Source organism: Drosophila nasuta, chromosome 3 (genome assembly GCF_023558535.2).
Source record: "Drosophila nasuta strain 15112-1781.00 chromosome 3, ASM2355853v1, whole genome shotgun sequence".
NCBI lineage: Eukaryota > Metazoa > Arthropoda > Insecta > Diptera > Drosophilidae > Drosophila > Drosophila nasuta.
In genome coordinates this window covers 13,111,704-13,136,117 of record NC_083457.1, presented here as the reverse complement: position 1 = coordinate 13,136,117, position 24,414 = coordinate 13,111,704, and the positions used below count along the sequence as shown (strand labels likewise).

At 37.4% G+C, this 24,414-nt stretch overlaps 3 protein-coding genes across 3 annotated transcripts; 1 reads left to right on the top strand and 2 right to left on the bottom strand.

The window, feature by feature from the left end:
* Positions 1-211: 211 nt before the first annotated feature.
* On the bottom strand, positions 212-11,447 carry LOC132790378 (hemicentin-2). Its single transcript, XM_060798876.1, has 6 exons — positions 11,274-11,447; positions 3,173-3,388; positions 2,786-3,108; positions 2,169-2,723; positions 1,918-2,110; positions 212-1,864 (listed from the first exon to the last, which is right to left on the bottom strand). The coding sequence occupies exons 1-6, from the start codon at positions 11,329-11,331 to the stop codon at positions 1,710-1,712; spliced, it is 1,500 nt and encodes a 499-aa protein (XP_060654859.1). The 5' UTR covers positions 11,332-11,447; the 3' UTR covers positions 212-1,709.
* A 5,097-nt stretch (positions 11,448-16,544) lies between these two features.
* On the top strand, positions 16,545-18,235 carry LOC132791532 (uncharacterized). Its single transcript, XM_060800494.1, has 4 exons — positions 16,545-16,998; positions 17,055-17,171; positions 17,231-17,290; positions 17,584-18,235. Exons 1-4 carry the CDS (start codon positions 16,597-16,599, stop codon positions 18,199-18,201), a joined length of 1,197 nt encoding a protein of 398 aa, XP_060656477.1. The 5' UTR covers positions 16,545-16,596; the 3' UTR covers positions 18,202-18,235.
* A 45-nt stretch (positions 18,236-18,280) lies between these two features.
* LOC132791531 (neurotrimin) lies at positions 18,281-22,765 on the bottom strand. The gene is made up of 6 exons (XM_060800493.1): positions 22,373-22,765; positions 20,633-21,112; positions 19,489-19,932; positions 19,362-19,427; positions 18,542-18,676; positions 18,281-18,480 (listed from the first exon to the last, which is right to left on the bottom strand). Exons 1-6 carry the CDS (start codon positions 22,551-22,553, stop codon positions 18,281-18,283), a joined length of 1,506 nt encoding a protein of 501 aa, XP_060656476.1. The 5' UTR covers positions 22,554-22,765.
* Between the last annotated feature and the right edge of the window lie 1,649 nt (positions 22,766-24,414).

Sequence of the window (24,414 nt, the reverse complement as noted above, 5' to 3'; positions counted from 1 at the left end):
AGTTGCGGGAATTTAATGTTGCAAAAAAGAATAGCATACTTTTGGGATCTTTTAAAATGCAGCAAATTGTTGCCCTGAAAAGTAGGCAACACTTATTAACTCTGTTGGAGAAATTAAAATAATTGCGGATTTAGAAACTGCTGGAAATTTGATATTTGCGAATATGAAATACACTAATTTATAGCAAAAAAAATCAAAATAAATGTATTAATGAATTTTGCTTTATTTATTTATCGGTATGTATATATTCTTAAAGTCGCATTAATTAAAAGGTAAATGAAAAAATTACAATATTTGTTTAAGACACTGGCTTTAAATATGTATGTATGCAAGTCGTATGTTAACAGGTCGGCTCTCGAAATTAGGTTTTGCAATTGCAAAATTCATATGGAACATTTTTAGATACAATCTTTGCGTTGATTACTGCAATTGGCACATTTATGTTTTATCTTTTACTTTCAGTTGTTGTTGTTTACATTTTTATCGTTATCATTAGCATTTTCGATTTCGATTTCATTTTTAATATTTATATTATGATTCTTAAATAAAATATAAGTATACAAAATATATTCTTATATTGATGCTTTTTGATTGTATGTAAGTATATAATATATTCCGTATTCCATCTGATCGTATGTATATATATATATATATATATATATATGTATGTATATATTTATATGGCCAATGGCTAATTTCAGGTATTGTAGCAAAACAAATTTCAATCGAAGCCAAACAAATAAGCGACTCTCTATCCTTCTCTTTTTTCATAGATACTCGTTATGCTTAGATAGTATGTGTAATATGTATGTAACATATGTTTGTGTGTATGTAAATAAGTACTTGGTAACACGCCGTTTGTTCAATATCTCCCTTAAACAATAAGTAATTCTTCTTCTCATAATCAATTCCCATCAAGAATATCGTTATCCTCGTCGTCATAATCATCGTAAAAAATAGTCGTACATATGTATGTGTTTTAAGGTACATATGTCTAAGCTTTGGTCTAGTTATCGTAATATATTTCCAGTGATTCACGTAATTCGATTATATTTTGTTTTCATTATTATTATTATGATTATTATTAAATAAAAAGTGTTTGCGTATGTCTCATTCAAACCATTTCAGTAGATGATCCTCATTTACCTCGTATCTTTTTATTTACACTCCTATCTGTATCTGTTTGTGTGTATCCGATTCTGTATCTGTTCAGGTAAGGAGGAAGTCTCTCTTGTACATACAAACAAATAAATATTATATGCTAGGTTTTGGGCGGTTTTCAACCAATCGTCGCAGTTATCTTTCCATCTTTAACTCCATCTTTAACTTTATCTAAACTAAGCTATATATTAATTCGCGCTCTCTTTATCTCTCTTGATCTCTCTTGCTAACTATTGATCTGGTTCTACATTTATCTGTGATTCTAGTTGCTTGTTGGCACAAATGTTTCAATTGGATTTGCTTATGCGTGATTGATTTTAGTTTCGACATTACATTTACATTTACATTAACATTAACATCAACATTAACATTGACCCCTTTCAGGCGCATTAGCATTTTTTGCATTCGCATTTGCATGTGTGTATAATTAGAATACTTGGGTATTTTGCATTGGCATTCTTATCGATATAAGCTGCTATTGCCTAGGTGACCATTTGAACCAGGTGCGCAGTGCTGTTCCTCCTGGTCCACTCCGTTGCCTTACGCCCTTAGAGTCGTAACAAAGCTATGCTGCCTGCGCTCATGATCAGAGCTGGGACTAAGCTGAATGTACACGCTGCATTCTTCTTTTCCTCACTATCGCCACCGCCGATGCCAAATCCAGCACGCACCAGATCCTCTGGCGGCGTTTCAACACTCGAATCTGCAAGGTAAATAAGTAAATATCTTTCACGGATGAAATTATGGGCGTTTTACCCTCTGGATCCTTGATGATGACATCGTGATTGGGTGCAAAGTTCGACCAGCCGACGGTGTTCTTCGTCTTGACACGCACATGCCACAGTCCTGGCGTCAGTTCCATCTCGTGGGTAATCTTCCAGATGCCGCTCTCCTTGTCGTGGTTATGATGCTGCGTCTTGATCATTGAGACGGTACTCCAGTGAATAGACTGCACCAGAGAATCAAATGAATGAATTGAACCGGATTTCTCTTCCCTCTTTGCTTACCTTCGACAGCTTGTAGTCGAGCACAGCTTCAGAGAGCGGTTGCAAGCTACGAACCAACCAATGCATCGTCACCTTGTTGCCCTCGATGGTGCTGTTCTCAAACTGTGGTGTCTCAGGTGCATAGCTCAGCTGAACACGCACTTCGTTGGAGCCAATGGAATTCTCCACATGGCACAGATACTCACCCAGATCGCTGTCATCGGTATTCTTCACAATCAACGTGGTGCGATTGTGCTGCTTGTGCAGCGAATTCTTGATGGAATACTTATCGGACAGCGAGAGTGTTTTGCCATCCTTGATGAAGAAACTGATCGCAATGGGATTGGCACGATAGTCACAATAGATCTCGGCACTGCCGCCCTCCTGGGTGTTTACATGGTGTCGGTGTGTGGACACCTTGGGACTGTACTGAACGTCAACGTTGATCATGCCATGTGGTGGATCGTTGCTGCCGTCGTCACCAAGACACTGATAAACGCCGGCGTCCTCTTCGTCCACGTTGTCCAGCACAATGACACCACTGGCCGGATCCCCAGCGGAGGTCAGTCGTTGACCCTAAAAATCAAAATATAGAACTATAGTTTGACAAAAAAGAAGGTTAAGAAACAGAAACATACATTCAAAGACCATTTGATGTCCGTCTTGGTGGGCAGAAACGTTTGGCAGACAAGCCTGTGGTGGTCGCCCTGCTTGAACGTCTGCGAGCGATCCGTAACATCGCGATCGTCGCAAAGGATCGACAGCCGAGCGGCCACCGTCAGCATTGTGTGTTGCCTCACATTCTGCGGCAGGATCGCACAGTAGTAATCGCCGCCATCCTCGGGCGTCACTCCCGCCAGACGCAGCGAATTGTTGCGCAGCGCTTCGAAGCGATTGTTGATCGCATTCGGTCCATTCGAGACTATTTGATCCTTCTTGTACCACAGTGCCACATTTGTGACTAGAAATTAATATACAAGTTTGAATTTAGCAACAGATTAGTTAAGAGTTCTTTCGATACTTACTGTCAAAGTTTCGGGCATCACAATTGAGAATCACATCATCTCCGGGCTTGGCTTTAACAAAGATCTCTTCCTGCTCAAAGTATGGCGGTGCATTGACTTCCTCAACGGCTACCAGAGGGGCCTCTGTTCCAGAGTCTTCTCCGTCGTAATCAAAGTTATCATCATTCCTGTAGTCGTCATAGGCCACATCTTCAATTGGTGACGCACCACAAAAGTCTAAAACAACATTGAGATAGAAAGAGTTGGGTTAGAGATGAGTCATGCGAAAAAGGAACAACATGTTTGCTGTACTTGTTGTTTACATGGTCGATGGAGCTCTTAACTGGAACTGATAAAAATCACACCCCATCACCATTTAATGGGGAGCGTTGGCGTTGGCAAGTTTGTCATACGATCTGCACTCTCAAGTAATTGCCTCAACAGCTAGGAAATTGAATCGGAAAGCGGATGTGAAAAGGCAAAAGACAATCGAACCCTTTTCAAGGAAATTATAAATATGTGCATGAGTTACTCAGCGGAAAATAGTCAGCCTTCAATCCATTACAATTTGTAAAAGAAGGCAGAATTTGATGAGGTCAGCAGATATATACAAAAATTTACTCTACTCTGTATGAATATTTAGAGCATCGGCAGAGCTTAGAAAATGCTTCCGAAAACAATAACAAATAGATGGCTGATGCAAACAATCAAATCGCAAGTGGAAGTTGAAAAGATGATTAACACTGCAAAATAATTGGCATACAATCTTTGATATATTCAGGAGATATATCTATGTAAACAAAAACAGTGACAATATGATGACTAAGTCTTTATTCAAATGAGATGCAAAAACTCTATGAGTAACTCTTGTAGTGAGCAGCCAGGAAAAGCAGGAAATGGCAAAGTAATAAATATAAATGAACAATATTTAAATTTAAAAAGCATCTACGAATAATTAACATAATAATAATCGACAATCACCATCTTCTCGATGAGAAACATTCCTTAATAGGAAAACATTTCAAGATCAGGAAACATGCACTCACGTTTTACCATAAAAACTACATCATTATGAACACGAAATTTGTATGAAGAAGTATGCAAATTTAAGTATTTTCACTTTAGATGTTAATCTGAATTTATCTCGACCAACAAATGTTCCATAAATGTAAAATAATTAGATCTTATCTCAATGAGGTAGATTTCAATCTGAAGTGATGTCGTGACAACTCTTCAAAACTTAGCCTCGTTTACAGCGATAAGTTATCAGTAATTTGGCAATTTCTAGATAATTTTCTGGAACGAATCATGTGGAACAAAGTGTGGAACAGCTTCTCAGATATAGTTCGAAATGACATTATAGAGAGAACACGGGCTGTAATTATGATTTTTAATTGTAGGCAACCGAAATGGGATGCAACCTTAAAAGAAACGAGTTTTGTGTTGTCAGTTTAGGGTGATGGAATCTTAATTAGCATCGATAAAGGCGTTGGCCCATGGCGACAAACGACAAGCGACAAACAATAAACCATAAATAAGAAACAACAAGCAAACAAACGACAACCGTATCAAGGTAATGTTGTCTTTTCGTATTACATGCACGTAATCAAAAGGCGGCGCTCGTTATATGTAAATCTAATGACTAATTTATCACTGCGAATCACAAATAACAAATCACCATTACCCATTAGACATTGGACATTAAAAAAATCGAAATTCGAAAATCCAATAACAATTTGCATGCCATATATGCGTAGAGAACTAACGGCAATTCCAATCTCACGACTCAATGCCCACACGTTAAAGCCAAACAAATTGAGTGACTCACTTACTCATATATATATATATACTATATGCTCGGGATTATGGCTGCTCTTAAGTATTTTTCAAGCTGGCAAAAGAGTTACGCAAGTCAGCAACATCATCATCATCATCATTATTAAGGCTTCGTTATCAAGCGTCGATAAAAGCGTTTACCTTAAAGACTCTGCAATCAAACAGCCAAGACGACAGCTATCTTATCCAATCCGCGGTCATATCCGCACTCAGACAGACAGCAAGAAGCGCCTTTTATGGCATACAACTTGAACAAGACCAAAAACAAAAATGTATGGAGACTGAAAATGAAACTGCTTTTTGTTGTTAGCTTTGCGCAGTTGGTGGCCATTGAAGAGCATCCAAGAGCATCGATACATCGAGATAGAGACTGAGACTGAGACAGAGACAGAGACCGAGACCTTCACCGACATCATTGAAACACCAAATGTGCAATCTTGGTCAGCCGCAGCCACAGTCGCTGTATTTGGTGAGTCAAGGCCAAAAGGCGCCCCAGTGGCAGTCGCAGCCCCCATCCCCTCAGCTTCCAGTGGCAATTCGCAGTCGCATTCGCAGTCTGGTAAGTGGGTCAGCTCAAGGGGCGCCCCAGGGCCTTCGACAGCCACATGCGTCAGCTGCCCCTCGGTAACACTCCATTTTCGCATTGTCCTTGGATCGATGTCTGGGGGGTTGCGACACACAAACACACACACAGCCACACACACAGCCACATAGCCACTCAACAACAACAGCAGCAGCAGCAGGAGTCTATGATACCATATGGATAGATGGTAGAACACACTTTTTGCATGGCAGCTTCAGCTTCAGCTTTAGCTCCCACTTGCATTTGTTACTGTGTGTAACAATGGCGTCAGGACGACGCGGCGCCATTGCCGTTATCCTTGCACCCCCAAAGTGGATTTCTCTCTCATTCTCTCTCTATCTTCGTAACATCCTAACATCCTACGTTAGCTGTAATGGCTTTGGCTGTTGATGGCACGCATTGGGACTAGACCGGCGACATCCTGCGACTAGGAATGGGAATAGGAATGGCGTCAGCACGAAGAGAAGAATTCCGAATTTGTCATCTCTTATTGCTCTTGAATTCCTCAAACAAAATTAACTGTGCCAAGGGATGCCATGCAATTCGTTATGCCATCGCACAAATAAATTTATCAAACGTCAACTTGACTCAATGGCTCCAATAAGACTTCAGCTACAGCAAGTGCATAAATTCAATTGGAACTCTTAAGTAGTTCAAGTAAATTCGGATAGCTTTGATTACTTTTATGGTCATAGAGTACTTTTACATATTTGTGCGTCATTATTTTGAAGTACCATTTGTTATTTTAATGATTTTTATACTGTTTTAGAGTGGCAAAGACAAGTGCCAAATTTGTTATAGAAATTCATCTAAAAATTGTATTTTCAAAACTGACAATTAAAATTAAAGTTCACTAGAGTGAATTTTCCATATTATGAGCACTTAAAATCTTTCAAATATTAAACGAAATACTTTTTAAATTCCAGCCAAAATATGATCTATTAGTTATTTTCATTATGTTTATTTTTAGTCTGATAAATCGTGAGTTTCCGCATGCTTTGATGGAGAACGAGATTTGGTATTGCAAAAATGTTTTAATTATAGATCCAGTATAAATCATTAGCTTTGCGAAAAAGGCAATTAATAATAATTATAGACTTTAAGATTAACTACGCCCATGCCTGGGAGTGTGCTCGCAAATTCTTGGCGTGTTTTTCAAACTAACATATCATTATTTATGACGAAACGAAGTTTGATTAGAAACTTTAATTTAAGGTGTATTTATAACCCTAGTAAAGCGTCGGTTATTTCTTCAGAGACTATTTGAAATATGCACATTTTTTAAATATTCTCAAATATTAAAAGAACTACAAATATTTCATTTTTTTGATTATAAAAAATCAATATTTTTTATCAAAATTGAACAATGTTTATTATTAGAATTTTTAGGTTGGTTGAATTTTTAATTTTTATGACATATTACTAATAACGCACCTATTTGAATAGAAGTATGTTATTTTGTATAATTATCATATTTCATTTTGTAATGAATTAAATCTTTATTAATTGATTCCAGGAAGAAGTTTGATTTTGAATTTAAACCTTGCGTATATGAATAACTATTATAAGGCGTTAGCTACGAATTTAAACATAAATGAAATATAAGTTTATGAAAAACATTATCAGATATTAAAGGAAACTTTATTTCATTGTACAATAATAATAAAATATTCGTTCATTGAATAGATGAATTCAATTTTCTTTAATTTATCGCACATTTAATAAAAATAATCATATACTAGAATGTATTTTATTTCCACAAATCTGGCATCTTAAACTAAATAGCTGCAATAATCTTAAGCGTGGGATATTAAAGGTATTTTAGATAGACTTACGGCGATTTCATTGAATCAATGAATGCAATGCAACAACTTTGGTCTTGGACATTGATTGTCGGGGAATTGTAATATCAGTAAGGTCAGCATGGGAGGCGTCGCTTTTGGCAGATAAGGAGATACTACAGAGAGACCGCGAGACCGCATTGATTGTTCCATTCAATTCAAGATTCAGTTCAAGATGATTGCTAATGGCACGTACTAAATATACAAGTGCGTGTTGTTAATACTGTTGTTGATATGTTTTTTTTTTTGTTTTTGTTGCTACTTTACTATCGTCACGAATGATGCGCCCACCTCTCTCACTCTCTCTTCACAATCACAGACTGCATTGCAATCGATGTTTTATTTCGTGTCCTACATACATATAAACATATGAGAATGTTTTGGGGAATAAATACAGAGAGAGAGGGAGAGAAGGAGAGAGATACCGTCGAGTTATTGGGTCAACTCGTAAACAAATAAAATGCCATGTCTGCTGTCTCAATGGAATATACTCGTCTTCGTTTCGTTTTCGTTTCGCTTCGTATAAATAAATATTAAAGTCTGGCTATAGCCAATTTTGGTTGTGGATCTGTCCCAAACAAAACAAAACACAAATCCGCAACCGAAAAAATGGAATTTGCTATCGGATGGGGGATGAAACTTGGGCCATTAAAGCTTTCATGTCGGGGGTCATAAAAGTGCCACAGATAGCGTCTAGCGCCTAATGTTAATGGACAGCACAGCAACTGACCAAATGGTCTCAGACAGACGGCATAAATTTTGAACAGCGACTAGGCACATAATTCGATTCCATGAAATTTGCATAACGTCACAAATAAAAACAACTGCGAAAGTCGAAAATTGAATTGAAATCAATTGCTTCGGTTCGCTTGACTTTGCATTGAATGAGCTTCCGCACACAGACACACACACACACACACACACACACATAGACAACTACAGACCCGTGACAGAGAACTTTTGCGCACGGATCAACGAGGGCGTGCCTTTGATCCACGCAATTTGATGGATCAAATTATCCCCCCTACCATCCATCAATCATATGATTTATTCTGCGATTTTTCGGACAGCATTTCCATCAAAATCAATTCCAACAAACAAAACAAAAAAAGTGCAGGGCACGGCAAGTGAATGCGTAATTTGAGATCTTTTCAAATACGTAAAGTTTCTTACAATTCGAAACATTCTTGAACTTATGCGAAATATCATTTTAGGGGAGCAGCTAATGCCTTTGGAGCACAATTTTAGGAATTCTTATGCATTCGATAAGAAAACGAAACTAAAAGCTTGCCGTGATACATGAGCTTGAAAAAAAAAACCCGAGACTTGGGTTTGGCTTTTGCTTTCTTATGTTATCGACGGATCCCAAAGAAAGAATTCTGTGAATTTCTCCTATTTTTAACAAAATTGTTTCCAAGAATTTAAAATTATAAAATATAAAAGATGAAATAAAAATTTAACTATATGATTCAATCTTTAATTGGACAATTAAGTGTAAAGTTTTCTAAGTTGTCGATAAAACTCAAGCAAAGTCTGGAAGGAATTTTCTCAATTTTTAATACATTTTTATGAAGAATTTGAAAAGTCTAACATGTACAATATTAAATAAATGTATTTAAATTGTGCCTAAATAAAATGATCGAAAATGTTATCAATATTTCCTTTAAACTAACAACTAATTCAGGAAATAAGAAATTTATAATAACAACTCTTTAAGAAATTTGCTAGAGTTTCTTTAACAAAAATTGTTATTCATTTCTAGAAATTTCAAAATTTAAATATTTAAAAACTCCTTTAATTTAACAATTTAGTGATGAGAGCTGCTTAAGTTCCGCAAAATTCTTTCCCAATTCTTTATTAAATTAAAATTTTTAAAATTTGAAGTATGAATTAGAAATTGGAAAACAAATTTGATAAAATGTTGTAATTTTTTTGTAATTTAACAAATTTCAAATAACTTGCAGAAACTACAAAAAATTTATAATGTGTTATATTAATTAGAAGTTTTTCGAGGTATTTCCACATTCACCTAAACTTTGTCAGCGTTTGCTCTAATTTAGCAATTAAGTAAAGAGTAATAACCTTCGATCAAAATCAAGTATTAAAACATTGAGAATTTCTGAGAATTCTGAATATTTCTTGATCTAAAGTGCAAACAGATGATTAAATGACTTGACTTTTCTATATGTCGCAATTGTGAATTAACAAACATAATTCACACAGCTGCCGATTGTATCAACATCCGTCAAATTCGTTCAAATTTTTGATGCAACGAAAACATTTCCAAATATTCAAAAAACATGGAAAATATGCTTTGAACTTGTTCTATTTTGATGTATTTATTTACTTCTTTCTTTGCCGTCATTTTTGGCAGAGTTTTTAGCCAACTATATGTATGCTATGGACGGATGGATGGTCTGGATCTGTATACATTGTCTAATGGTCAGATTTCGACATTTGCCATGCTGTCATGCCTTATCGCATGGCTAAAATTGGAAAAGCGCACAATTAATTAAAAAACAAAACATTTCGTGTTCATTCATGGCAAGGGTAAACTCTGCAGCAGCAAATTGGAAACTAGATGAAAACACACACGAGATCATAGGTCGAAGAGGGGAGTGAAGAAGAGGAGAGAAGAGGAGGAGGCTTCGCACTGGCTGCGTGTCTGGCATGAGCAAATATCTGGCTAGCATAATAATAACAACAACAACAACAACATCAGACTGCCATTCTTTGCACAACAACATCAAATATTTACTCTTCCCATTGGATGTGACTTGGATTGGATTGGAGTGGAGAGCAGAGTGGAGAGTGGAGAGTGGAGAGTAGTAGAGAGCAGTAGAAGTGGAGACACATGGCCTCACAGCCTCAGACTCTACAATGTGTTCTGTTTACCGTTATCTGCTATAGCATTTGCGCCATAATTCGAAACGCGTATGAAATTTAACTTTCCAGAATAGATAAGCGACGCGTTCGTTCCGAGACGATAAGATATGCTGACTGCCTGGGTCTCCAGCCCAGGTCCAAGGGGTTTAACTTCTGTTGCTGCTTTGGCGGTGGCAATAAACGTAACCCACGTGGTACTTAGATACCGCCGAGGTACGAGCAAGTATGTGACACACATGTGTGTGTGTGTGTGTGTGTGTTGGTTGGTTGGTAAGCTAAACACACACAGCACATCAGTGTGGCAGAGACTGACTGATATGTGGGCTTGCTCATGCCTATTAATATGGCACAAATGCCACATTGGTAATTCATAATTTTGACGCTTACGTAAAGCAAACTGCGATTATGAATTGTTTTGATTATTTCGTTTACTACGATTTCGTCGCTCGAGCGGTTAAATGAACTTTAATTCAGAGGTACTCATTGAACAATCAATTACAAACCAATTGACTTGCCGTTATAATAAATTGCTCAAATTCCTCAATTGTTGTTCAAACAGCGCGCTCTCTCGTGCTCTCTTTTATTTATTAACAAATTTTGTTTTTTTTCCAAATTTCACCAATTTTGTTTGCTACCAAGGCGCAGACCATGCTCCGTATTTCATTGTTACTCATCAGAAGCGCAAAATTATATTATTGACGATGATAATACAGTTTTTTGTTTATTTTTCCAGTTTGTTCTATTAATTGATAAATTTAATCAGAATTGCTGTTCGAATGCCAGCATTGCGTATACGCAATAAATTGATTCAACTTTATTTTTTTTGCCTACACTTTGATGGGCGTTCGCCCCAAGAGGGTTTTCACTAATCGAAATTGAAGCTTAAAGTGCCAATTAAAATTATCGCATTCCTCTATCATCATCTCTGGCTGGCAGCTGTGAAACCCTTTTTCGATGTAGAGTGAGTAAAACTTACCGCTATTAAATAGTCCAATTAACAGACAAATGAGTAACATCCACGTCGCAGCTCTCATTGTTCTCTGTCTCTCTCTGTCTCTCTCTTTTGGGTTTGTTATCCGTTGTTTTAGTGTTGTTGTTGATGGCACGCACTTTGTGTATTTGTTTTACGTATCGGAGGTGGATCGTTAACTGTAATTAATATGTTTTGTTGCAAGCCGATTTAATTAATTTGCCACTAAATTGCTACAACCAATTGCAAAACCCAATTGGGCGCCGCAAAGCCACCGAAATTTCAATTTGTTTTTTTTTTATTTTTATTTTAATAATTATTAAATTTTTGTTTGTCTTGTTAATCGCGTCACGTTCGGCGGAAACACAAAATTGGCCGAAAAGTAAAATCAAAGAAAAGCGCACGCATAATTCATTTATTGAATTCGAAATGAGACAAAAACAAAAACTAAAACTAAAACTAAATAACATAAAATCGCAGCTGTGCGATAGAAATCACAGCTTCCAGCATACAGTGGACACATTTTTCGCTGATTGGCAGCTAAATGGTAAACATGGCTAATAGTTGTTGGTATTTGCTGCGAGTTATGCAAGTCAGAGCCACTCTCGTATTCAGTTGTAGTCAAGCGTCGTATATCAATGATATTATGATCTCAGTGCGAAAATTGCAATTTGTTGTTGTTGTTGCTGTTGTTGTCTCGCTCTCTGGTCGCTAAATTACCCCGTTACCCGCTCTTCGGTCAGCCAGCCTCCTTTCCCCCCTTGTTTCTATCTCTATTTCTCTCTTGACTGACTCAATGCCACAGAGCGTTTGGCCGCCTGCCTGTAAAGTGGGTCGTGTCGGGTCGATGTGGTTAGTGCAAGCAAGGGGGGAGGGAGTAGCTACCCAGGGAGGTAAGTAGAGGGGGGGAGAGAGGGTGTGCCAAGTTGAAAAGCATGCAAATATGTATGCATATAAATAAATTAATGTGCAAATGCGAAAACTGAAAAACGAAAAACAGCAACTACTAAAAAAAAAAAAAAGGAAACACACCGAACCGCAAATACACTGCAACTGCACACAATGCAAATTGGCAGTGAAAGGGTATGCAAAACATTTTGAAAGATACATTCTCATGTTTACACTCAGCACATAGTGCTCTATGCATATTATGTATACGTAGCGTGTGTCTTGGTGTTTGTTCTATGAATGTTGCTCACAAAAATACTGCATTTGCAAAGTGTGTGTGTGTGTTTTTGAGTTGTTGCAACCAACGAACGAATGCTGAATATTCATTTGTATATTGACACACATCGGGGCACTCGCATTTGCCCGCTGTGTCCTAATGAATACACTCATTTCGCACTCTCCACAAAAATGCGCGCAAATAAAGCGTTAACTTGGCTCAGTAAATATATTCATTATAATCTAAATTACGTACAAACTACTATTTTCCCTAAACAAGTCTACAACAAGTGTATGCCATAATGAAAGCTCACAGTTATCGCAAGCAAGTAGGCGACTTTATTTTTCAAATACATTTATCAATAGGCAGCGCAAGTTACAAACGTTACTTTAAACACCTTTGCTTCTAACGAGGGCAGCTACAAGCATTTCTTTAGTTAATTTGAATTGCTTGAAAATTGCTTTAAGATCTACAATAGCTGAATTTCATTATTTATTATACAAATATTTCATTTATATTATATTTACGAATTTATAGGAAATTCCCATAAGTACAAGAAAATGATTTCATTATCAGCTGAATACACACGCACATATTGTCAAGAGAATTGTGAAAAAATGACTAATGGCAATTTGAAGAATTGCTGAAAATAAGGCCAACAAGTTTTGAGATGTACATCGAATTTGCATAACATAAAATAGCGTATTTTATTACTTGACTTGCGTTGCCACATTAGCTATTGATTTAAGCAGCATTGTTGCAAGTTCAGAATGACGTCATCTCGAAAATAACACAGAAATACTTGAAGCGACCCTCTTGCTACGACAGTCGTTCGTCTTCGTCTTCATCTTCGTTTACATCTTCGTTTTCTTCTTCGTATTCGTCTTGGGGTCGCAGCAATCACTGCTGCTTTACTTGCTTACTTTGCTTACTTGGTTGCCTGTCTCCTGCTCTATCTCTATCTCTGTCTCCGTCTCTGTCGCCCGCGCTGTCGTCACCGTTTCGGTCTTGGTCTTGTCTCGTCTTGTTTTTTTTTGGTCTTTTTGGCGTTTGTTTATTTACATTGCGCTCGAAGTTTACACACACAAGCGCAATCAGAATGCAGCCAAGGGCTGTGTGTGTGTGTGTGTGTGGGGCAGCTGCAGCTGCGCTCAGTTTGCTATTACAGCGATCTTTGCTATTGGGAATTGAAATCGGAATGCTTTACTTTGCTGGCCAGAATACGCCTCGCAATTGAATTGAAAACTTTTCGTTTCGTTCTTTTTTTACTGTAAATAATACAATTCGCTTTTGTATGTTTCTTTTGGCCCCAACTCCTGCTAAACGAAACTGTGCCTGCGTTGTGTCCATCTGTGACAGCTTCTGCTGCCATTCCCGTTTCCTTTTTGGCAGTCAACTTTCCGCTCAATCATTTCGCTTTCGTTTTCGTTCGCTGTGCATTTTAGGAAGAGAGCCGGCTGCAGTGACAGCAGCAGCAGCGACGGCGACAGCGACTGCGACAACAACAACAGACAACTGTCGACAGTGGAGAGTTGAGAGAACAGTGTGATGGGGGTATTCGGGTATTTTACATATTTCAGCACAGAGTGTATTAGGGGTATACGTGTGTTTTACATATTGCACATATATATTTATAGAATGCGCTACAAATGCATTTGCATAGTTGTTGTTGTTGTTTAGCTTGTGCTGCTACTATTGCTGTTGTTTTTGTTTCTAATTGCGATTGAGGCGATTGCCAAAATGCATTTGGGGTCTATAATTTGAGTTGGCTATTCGTAAATTGCCTTTGCTAGTGGCGAGATTTTTGTTCAAATGAATCACACGAGACTCGAATCAAAGACTCTACTACTCTGTGTGTTTGGCTGTGTGTGTGTGAATGAACTGGAGGCAGGCTTTGGGGCAGCTGCACCCGCCGTGGTTGCCGTTGCCGTTGTTGTTGTGGTTGTTGGGCTGCCAGGTAAAGAATGGATAAATGTGAAGTGCCTGTGCCATTTACACGGGGCAACATTAAGAGGAATAAACAGGTTTTGCGTTGCTCCGAGATGCGAACGATGTGCGACGTGCGAGAAACGAGAAGGAGGAGGAGGAAGATGGAGGAGACTCGCAACTCGCAACAACAAATATTCGGCTGAAGCGTTACAAAAGGCAACCACAACAACTCTCTGGCAGCAGCAGCAGCAGCGACGACATATTGTGCGAGCACTTTTGATTTACGAGCAGGTAAAGTTAAAGCCAAAGGCAACCGAACTAGAAGTTGCTGCTCTTCCCACTTCCAGGGCGCTCACTGTTGTAACACTTGCACTTGCAACGCTTTCGCTCAAATTCAATTTCGTCGTGTCCAATTCGTTGTGGAGCCCTTCCAAAAAAAATTCATTTGTTTTAGATACAAATGTGTTTTTTTCCAAAAAGCTTCAGCGATAGATAAATTTAATTGTATATGTGTATTGTATGTGTGTGTGTGTGCACAAAACAAATTGAAGTTTTCAAGTGCTTAATGGCCGTATTGATAGGAGTATTTTGTTGTATTTGTATTTTGAATTTGTTTGGTGCGCTGCGCGCTCGTTTCGTACCCCGACACGATGCTTTTCAAACGAGAACTGAAAGTAAGTGTAGCGCGTGCTTGGATGCCAAATGGGAGCCAAAAGCGCGCCGCAACGAAATGGAATGGAATGGAACACCAAACGGCTCTCACCATATTGCTGCTGCTGCTGCTGTTGCTGTCTTTGCTGTTGCAGGTAAACAATTTGTGTCGCTCACTTCTTTCCGCGTTGCTCTTGTGGCGCCAAATTTTATCTGACCGAGAGAGAGAGAGAGAGAGAGGAGGCAATCATATGGAGTATGAGTCGGAAAGATGCTCGCAATGTCACTGTCAATTGCTCTGTTGGTTTCGCTGATGCCGAAGCCCTACACTCAATAAATACCCTTCGCAAACAAAGTGGGGAGTTTTCGTTAAATTTATTTTATAATATTATATATATAATATAATATAGAATACGAATATTGAATACAATTCTTTTAAACACTTTTGCTTGCTATAAATAAATGCATAAAATATGTAGAATAACAAGCAGAGATTAAAATTTTACTTTTTACCTAAAGACTTAGGTGATGTATGGCATAACTTCACATAACAATGCTAAGAATTCTGCAGCACGAATATGCTAATGATTAATCTCTCTGATGATAACGTTTGTGAGTGTTTCTTGATAATCTTTTTAACAGGAATTTTTTGCTTCAACTGACTGGTCAACGTTTTAGTTTTCGCGTTTATTTTCATGAACCACAGTGATCTAATCAAATGTTGATAAATTTCAGGAAGTTTTCTTATCTGATATGATGCAGACAAGCTGACTAACTTGATTAAATAGCAAACAGTATTCATAATTTATTATTGGCTTCAATAAAAAAAAGCATTCATTCAACCAGGTGAGCTCATTTTAAAAATAAATATGTTACATGCGAGGTCAGAATAAAGTACCAGCGAAATTAAAGAGCAAAAGTTAAAGTTTATTTAAATTTGGTAAGTGTTTTTAGTAAAATTGCTATCTATATAATTAAATATAATTGATATGTATAGAATTAACCAAATTAATTTTTATTAAATATTAAATATAATTTATAAGTTTGTATAATTTATTACATGTAATCAATCAAATAATAAAAATAAATACGTTACTAGCAAAGTAAGCACAAAAAAAAATTAATTATTCAAATTTGGAAACATTGTAGTTTAAATTAATTAATAAAATAGTAAAAAGTCTTTCTAATTTATTTCATATTTATATTTAAATAGTAAAATCATTCATTTAACTAAGTAAGATCATTTGAAAAGTAAATACGTTACTAGCAATTACATTATAAAAGAGATTTTGTTAATTGAAATTTGCAAACCTAAAAATCATTGTCAATATTGTCAATATTTTTTGGTGAAATGTTCATTTGTGCAACTAGCAAGAAATAAATGAACTAATGGAAAATAAGAATGCTTACAAGCAAGGAATTTAAAAAGTTGTTTAAAAATGGCGCCTTTTCGCACGTTTTTTGCAAATGGCGAGCTAGTATTTATTTATGGCTGTGGTATATTTTAGTACTTTTTGTAATTTACTTGAGGTTACGCAGTGGCAAGCTGATTTCGCTGTTGTTTGTTTACAATTGTGATTAATAATGGAAGTGCCGCTAACTGAATTCACTGCAATCGACTTGGAGCGCGAGCTCTATGCCTATGGCCTGAACAAGGAGGGCACAAAGCAGGAGCGCTATGAGCGTCTGTTTACAGCTCGTCACAAGCTGAACTATCCACACCTGCGACCAAGGCGACCGGCAATCTCAAAGTTTGGTGCCCGGGTACAGCTCGATGACTTCGCCGAGATTCGGGTTTATAGACAGGCTGAGTGTGACATATTGGCCAGTAAGTTGAAGTGGCGCATCGAGCAGGTACGCAGAACAGAGGATAATGAGAGTTTGGAGTACTTTCATCCCGAGCTCTTGGAGCGAATTGATCGCAGGAAAACCTATATGATCAATATGGAAGAATTTGTGGTGCGAAAAAACCCATATGTTCACAAGGTAAGTCTGCAATACTTCGCTTATTAAAGCTGATTTACTAAATATATTTTGAATAGATTTTCACAATATTTGTATCTCGCACCACGGGAGAGGATCTTACTCTATTGTATGCGAGGAGCATGGTACAATTAGCCACCATGGAAGAAGTTGATAGTGACAGCGTGGATTTATCAGTAAGCTTACTCATAATATAGACTAAAACAAATGCATTAACATCCTCTAATATATACAGCTAGTCTCAAACGATAAAAAGAAAGGTGAAGAGGTCAAACGTAAAGTTCCGGAAAAAGCTGTAAGTGAACTTAAACTAATAGTACTATAATAATTGATAATGTCGACAGGTGCACTTACACTTAATTGCAGTTGCACTAAATCCTTAACTTAAATAGAGAAGTGAGAATGAATGAATGAATTGTGCAATTGTACCTCTTGTGATAAAGTAGTTTATGCTTTTTGTACTGCAAATATTATAATTTTAATTGCATATATTACAGACAAGTGCATAATTTCTTGCTTAAGAGATGTGTATTGCAATTATCAACAAATCTATAGACCGTAGTTTTTACATTCTTTAAATCCTTGCAGATCATTTCGCCCCAGAATATAGCCAAAGCCTTAGGTTACATATTAAGAGAGCTGAAGAAGAAGACAATAACTAACTATGTAGGAGTTGTATGCGATTACACGAGAATGCACATGAAAGTTGTGACGGAATTGATCGAATCCAGCGGACTGCAGATGCCGCCGTTAGTCGATGATATTCGTGATCTGCAGAGAGCATTGAGGAACATGTTCGCCCCGACTAGTGTGCGCATCGCTAGTCTTCTCGTCACTGAGTTGTATACGGAGGCCACCTACAACGAGCAAATGAGCACAATTTGCAATAAGAACACCACAAAAGATAAGACAGCTGTGGCCCCATTGGATGAATTTATAGTACGACTCTCGAATATTTTGCGGGACATGTGGAAGCACGAGGAGCACGAAAAGAAATCCATCTCGTTGGTATGCTTAAACAACAAGATGGTTAAGATATATGGCCGTCACGTGAGCAGGGAGCTGCCTCCCATCACGTACGAGGATTGTGCAGCTGGCGCTGGGCTGCTGCAGCTGATGGTATTTGATGCCTTGTGGTGCATCACACCCGAACTGGAGCCCGAAGAGATCTATGCGAATCCAACAGTCTCTTCGCATGCCTCATAAATTCTGGATAGTTCTATACTTTGATATACTATATTTATTTTTTGGAACATTGAAACTCAGTACAATTAATTAGTTTATTTTATGTGTAATGCATTGCGAGGCCAATTTGTAAGCATATCGTTATGTAAGCCAAGGCGCTGTAAACTTGGCTAACAGCGCTGTTATTGTGCACCATGCTGGCCGTAAATATGTGCGATCTTTGCGTTATCTGATTGTCAAAGATCTCCTCTGTGGCATCGTACTGCAACTCCGATTCCGTTGAGTAATTGGGAAGCTCAACTAGAATTTTAAGTGAATTAATATGTATTTAAAAAGTTTAGACATAAAGTGGAGAACTTACCCTCGCCACCAGTGGCAAAGCGCACTGTCTTGCTGCTGTCGCTCCAGCCAAAGCTGTTCCTGGCCAGCACAGAGACCTCATAGAGACTGGCCGGCTGCAGTCCATGCAGCGGGTAGGATGTCATGTAAATGGGACCTTAAATAAGGCATTAGAATATATTAAATGTAAATGCTAATTCAAAGAAGCTTTATATCGAATATAAATTAAATAAGAATATGCTCTGTTATGTGTTTATTTTGTTTAAGCAAGTCATGCCAAATTCTTTTTATTTTAGCATATAAATAAATCTCTGTCAAAAACCTATAACGAGTCATTAGAATATGAACTGAAATATTAATGGTAAATCAAATAAGTTTATATGTAGAATATCAATTGAATAAGAAAATGTTCTATTATGTATTTATTTTATAAACGCAAGTAACGCCAAAGTCTTTTAGCATTAGCGTATAAATAAAAAGAATTTAAAGTCTGTCAAAAATGTCACTGTAAATGGAACCTTAAGGAAGCCTTTAAAATATGTGCTTAAATTTTAAATGCAAATTCAAAGAAGTCTATGAATAGAATATCAAATGAATAAGAATGTTTGTCTTATACATATATTTATTTTGTATAAGCAAGTCACGACAAATTTTGTTTGCTTTAGTATACAAATAAATAGAGTTATATATCTCCGCTGACATCTTGATTTATTGCAAGCACAGCAAATATTTTGGAGACCAGGTTTGTTGATTGCAAATTAGATTGACTGCATGTTTATTTTTGTGAAGAAGAGCTGCAGGAATGTTATTTATACTTATAGTCTACTATATCTTTAACTCACCAATTGTAACTTCTGCGGGAATCGTCAGCTCTGTCCAATTGGTTCTGACAGACTTTGTTAGATTTGCTTTAAAATGAAGTAATACATTTAGAAGAATTTTTATTTAGTTTAATTCTCAAGCACTTACCTGAAGGAATCTGTCGGAACTTGAGCTTAAATTCCATAATGGGCAACAAGCTCTCCGTTTGCCACGCGAGCACATGCGAAGTGGAACTCTGAGTGCCGGGATTGATTTTAAAGACACATGGCATAGGGCGACCCGTGAGCTCAATGGTGGCACTCTTGAAGCCAATCGAGTTGCTGGCGCGACACTCGTATTGTCCCATGTCGGAATCACGCACCTTGCGCACCGTCAGCACATGCTTTATGTGACTCACATGGCTATCGAGTGACTGAGTGTCGGGCAGTTCCATCTGCTGGCTGCCGATCTGGGCGCCAATGTGAATGGGCACTCCGTGATGGAACCACTGCAACGTGGCCGTGGGAGCAGACTCCACAATACACTCGAGTTGAGCTCGATCGCCAACCTTGGTGTAGACCACAGACTGCGTCAGCGACACCTCTGGAACAACTGAAATATAGGTGATTAAAGCAAATGATTTAATTATAACAAGTAAAAAAAGCTGCAGTCGAGTGTGATCGACTTTGAGACACCCGCTACACATTTTTAATGAAAGCAAAAAAAGTGCGGTATATTACGCTTCAATAATTAAAATATACGAAAGTCTATATTTGGTATATTGATATAGTAATACATTTAAAGAATACCGAAAAGAGTGCAAAATATACCAGATTGTCGGCCAAAGCAACTCGGACCCCTAGTAAGTAAGCGAATTTGCCCATACAAAAGTATTTCTTAAATAACCTTAGCAATTTCAATCTGATCGCAAACAAATTTTTAGGAATCAGACTTATTATTGTATGCATCAAAAATCTCTAGCTTCAAAATTGCGCTTGTTATTCGAACTTTATTAATTTGTTTGGGAGGAAGTTGGCGGTGCAAATGATTTAAACAAACTTGATCGGCAAAAATAACAAATTATAGCTCTATCTCCTATAGTCTCTGAAATCTATGTGTTCATACGGATGGACAGACAGGCAGACGGACATGACTACACCGTCTTGGCTTTTAATGCTGATCAAGAATATATATACTTTATAGGGTCGAAGATGCCTCCTTCTGCCTGTTACATACATTTCCTGCAGGCACAAAGTTATAATACCCGTCTACTCTGTGGTTTTATATCCGCTAAAAAGTAAGCAAAACTTACAGAGCACATGAAGATAGACGCCAGCTACAGCTGGAGGACCAACGCCATTCACTGCCAGACACTCGATGAGTCCGGCCATGTCTCTCGATTTGATCTCGAAGATGTGACTCTGACGATTGGCCGCATTGCTGTATTGGTCCAAAGTGTTGCCATTTAGACGCCAACTAACAGCAGGTTGGGGCACGCCTTTGGTCAGACAAACTACCTCGAAGGTGGTGCCAATGGCCAGTTCCAAGTCGCCGCTGGGTTCAGTGGCCACAATAGGTGCATAGAGCACTTCGATGGCATGTGTTTGCACTGCGTGATTGGTGTCCGACATGATTTCGCAGTAGTATTCGCCCGTGTCTTCGGGCTGCACATTGGCCACCTGCAAACTGCCATTCGACCAGAGGACAATGCGATCTGGAGGAGGCACTTCGGGATGTCGCGAATCCACCAGAGCAACATTATCGCGGTGCCAGCGCACAAAGCGGAAAGGAGCTGCAGAAAGATGAGATACAGTTGAATGCATTGATTTATCTATCTAGTTAGCAAAATCAAGCAGCAGATACATTTGTATCTTGAAGTTTCATTTGAGTATTGATAATTGAATTCAGTCAAGGCGAAAGATTCAACATCCAGTGCTCGTTTAACTACAACTATCTTTAATTTTTAATACTAAAGATTAAATATGACAACTAAATTTACATGTAATGTGATAAGTTATTAAATATTAAATCAAAAACTGCCGAGTATCTGATTTTGTTATTTTGTATTTTAAATTGAATGTGCATATTATTATTTATTCTTATTTAGCTATTTTTCAATGTTGAAAATAATCTCTATCTATGATGTAAAAAAAAGGGTATGCATTTTTGTTTATTAATTTTAGAATTTATTCTTCAAATTCTTATATTTTATTGTTGGCAACGTAAATTGCAATTAACTTTTTAAATGTATGTACATTTTAAATTTTTGAAAAAATACGTTTATTTTAAGATGTGTATTTTAAGTCAAATTTACATAAATTTATTTTTTTCGCACAAATTTGCTAAACAACATTTCTTCTACGTTTAACTTATTATTTAAAATACTTTTTTTTATATTCATTTTTACATTCATTCCTCTAGGAATTTTATAATATTCTATTTGAAACTAAAATTTAAAGTTTACGTGCTCAAATTAAAATTGATTCGAACTTGAATTCTATCGAAACACTTTTCTTTTTCATTTTTTTTTTAGTGAACAACCTCTTAACTATAGAAATTTCATTGAAAGTTTACTGGTAGTAAGTTTGATCTCCACGGAATCTTTTAATTAAATCGAAATAGAATCATAAAACAAGATTCAAGGCTGAAGCTGTCAACAACCCTTTTTAATAGACAAATTCTTCGACACTTCTGAGGGCTCTGGGAAGAGAGCATTTAGTAGTAAGATGTTAAATTAATAAAATCCGTTTAGGTTTCTACTATTGTCGACATTTGAAAGCGAATGAAGAAAATCCATTGTGATGAACGAATTTCCTTAGCTGGCTATTGTTAAGTCATTTGAGCGGTTTTATGTACGTAATCAATCGAATTAAATGTCATTGTGTTGCGCGGGTCCAATTGCCCCTTGTGGCGACATTGCCACAAAAGGAGGCACTTTCAAGGCCCGATTTTAACTATGTATTTATTTATGTATCTTGAAGATACACTTGAAATATATCTTGGTCATTAATTAGCTACGCTTATTTATTTAGTGATTTAGTTTAGTGCTTACTGTCCAATTGGCACGGCAATGTAACGGTGGCATTCTCATAGGTTTTTATGGTTGTTGGAATGCTCTTGAACTTCTGATTATTCTCGAGATCATTGTTGAAATTGAGCTCGGCATTGATTCTGGAGAGTAGAGCCAGCAGCAGTAAAAGCAACAGATCAATTGAGCACACTTTGACACACATATTGTATATTGTGTTAGCACTGGGATTTAAATTAAATTAAAGAACGAGAGTGAACGACTGCGATTTAACGACTTTTTCTAATGCACCAGGCGAGTACGAGACGCGTGTCACAAAATATTACACAAAAATAGTTATTGCGGCGAGTTTGCAGTGCGCGACGAGCTCAACTGAACGCTTGAGCTGCCGATGTGGATCTGTTGCAAGTGACGGCATCCGAGTCGAGCAAAAGCCGAGCAGCCGCAGTCGCAGCGACTCAGCTCAAGATGGGGGCACTGACAGCGCAAAGAGGCGACGATGGACGATGAAGACAGCTCAGAGAGAAAAAAAATAAGAAAAGAAAAGCCACTTGCTATTTCTTGAACGCCTGTTGATTAACAGCCTTTAATGTTCGGCAACGCTCGAGATACATATGTACATACATATGTATCTATAAGTACGCTCACATAAGTATCTACAGATGCAGCGGAGCGTCCCCAAACGCAAACACAACACAACACAACAAAGCAACGCCCACGCCAAGCATGTCCATTTGCATGGGATACGCATCGTTAGTTTTGTCAGCATTCTCTCCGATTCTGATTGTGATTTGGATTCTGTGGTTCAGATGCTGCCGTTAGCTTCTCTGATCTATTACATTCTCCGCTTCAGAGAACGTGCTTCTGTTGCATATTTCGAGATAAAATGTCATTGTGCCACAATGCCAAAACACTCTCACACTCTCACACTCGTATGCACATGCATGTTGCCCCCTCTTCGACTATCTGCCTGACTGTCTCCTCCTGCTTTTCTGATCGGATCAGCCACATTCACATGGTCACGACGAGGTGTCGTCAGCAGGAGTTCTGTCCATTTCGGGCTAAACATTTGCTCCCCTATGTTGGCATTTTGAATTCGGAATTCTGAATGCAAAGATTTGAACAAAACGAAAATCACATTTACCGGAAGTGCATCTACATACTCCATACTCCATAATAGTATATAATGTGATATAGTGCTATAAATTATTGCATAATTGTTCAGTTGTTGGTGGACATGAATGCAGTTTACGAGTTTCCCCTCTTTTATGACATTCATGGAGTTTTTATCTCTCGTTTCTAAATACGATCGTATGACAACTTCCTTTAATAATTAAATATTCTTGTCTTATTTTTTTAGGGTATTAGCTTTGTGCCTGCATGAAATGTGTGTAACAGCAGAAGGAGTCATCGTCTTAGGTGCTTTGGTATATTTTGTACTACATTCAAAATTATAGTCTTTTTTAAAAATAATGGTATATTTTGAATGTATCTATCTCAATATAATATTTTTGTGGTATATTACATAAATATATTTTAGTTTCAGTCGTTTTCTAACTAACTAAGAAGCAACAAATAAATTCGATTTCTATTTTCTGAAACCAATAATTTTATATTTCTTTAAAAACTGATACTGATATCTATCTTCTTCCATTGCATGTCAATCACAGCTTCAGAGCTCTAACAAGTTTATTGAAAATCATTCCATTAGCAATATTTAAAACTCATAAATCACACAAAATTTCTCTGGTGACAATTTGTAAATATGAGGGAAGCACAAATTCTCTGATGGATTGTCAAATGAAATGTTCTCCATAAGCAATGTCGTAATCTAACATACATATATACATATAACTTCTCAATTCAATTGTGACCTTTAGCGGCTCAATGCGTGTAGTTTCCAACGGAACATACGCCAAAAGATCTTTGTAACACGATCACATTCAATTAAAAGACAATTTCATCGAATTAATTAAATTACGGATAGAGATGGAGGGAGCCAAACCAACCCAAAACAGCTGCGCAAACAAACTGCAAACCAATTAAAAGAAGCATCGCCATCAGAG

Coding starts and splice junctions, on each gene's coding strand:
- LOC132791532 (XM_060800494.1), top strand. CDS start 16,597: ATGGAAGTGCCGCTAACTGAATTCACTGCAATCGACTTGGAGCGCGAG. Junction 17,172..17,230: donor GTGACAGCGTGGATTTATCA/GTAAGCTTACTC, acceptor TAATATATACAG/CTAGTCTCAAACGATAAAAA. Junction 17,291..17,583: donor GTAAAGTTCCGGAAAAAGCT/GTAAGTGAACTT, acceptor AAATCCTTGCAG/ATCATTTCGCCCCAGAATAT.
- LOC132791531 (XM_060800493.1), bottom strand. CDS start 22,553: ATGTGTGTCAAAGTGTGCTCAATTGATCTGTTGCTTTTACTGCTGCTG. Junction 21,113..22,372: donor ATTGCCGTGCCAATTGGACA/GTAAGCACTAAA, acceptor ATCTTTCTGCAG/CTCCTTTCCGCTTTGTGCGC. Junction 19,428..19,488: donor GTTCCGACAGATTCCTTCAG/GTAAGTGCTTGA, acceptor TTCATTTTAAAG/CAAATCTAACAAAGTCTGTC.
- LOC132790378 (XM_060798876.1), bottom strand. CDS start 11,331: ATGAGAGCTGCGACGTGGATGTTACTCATTTGTCTGTTAATTGGACTA. Junction 3,109..3,172: donor TGATGCCCGAAACTTTGACA/GTAAGTATCGAA, acceptor ATTAATTTCTAG/TCACAAATGTGGCACTGTGG. Junction 2,724..2,785: donor ACATCAAATGGTCTTTGAAT/GTATGTTTCTGT, acceptor TTTGATTTTTAG/GGTCAACGACTGACCTCCGC.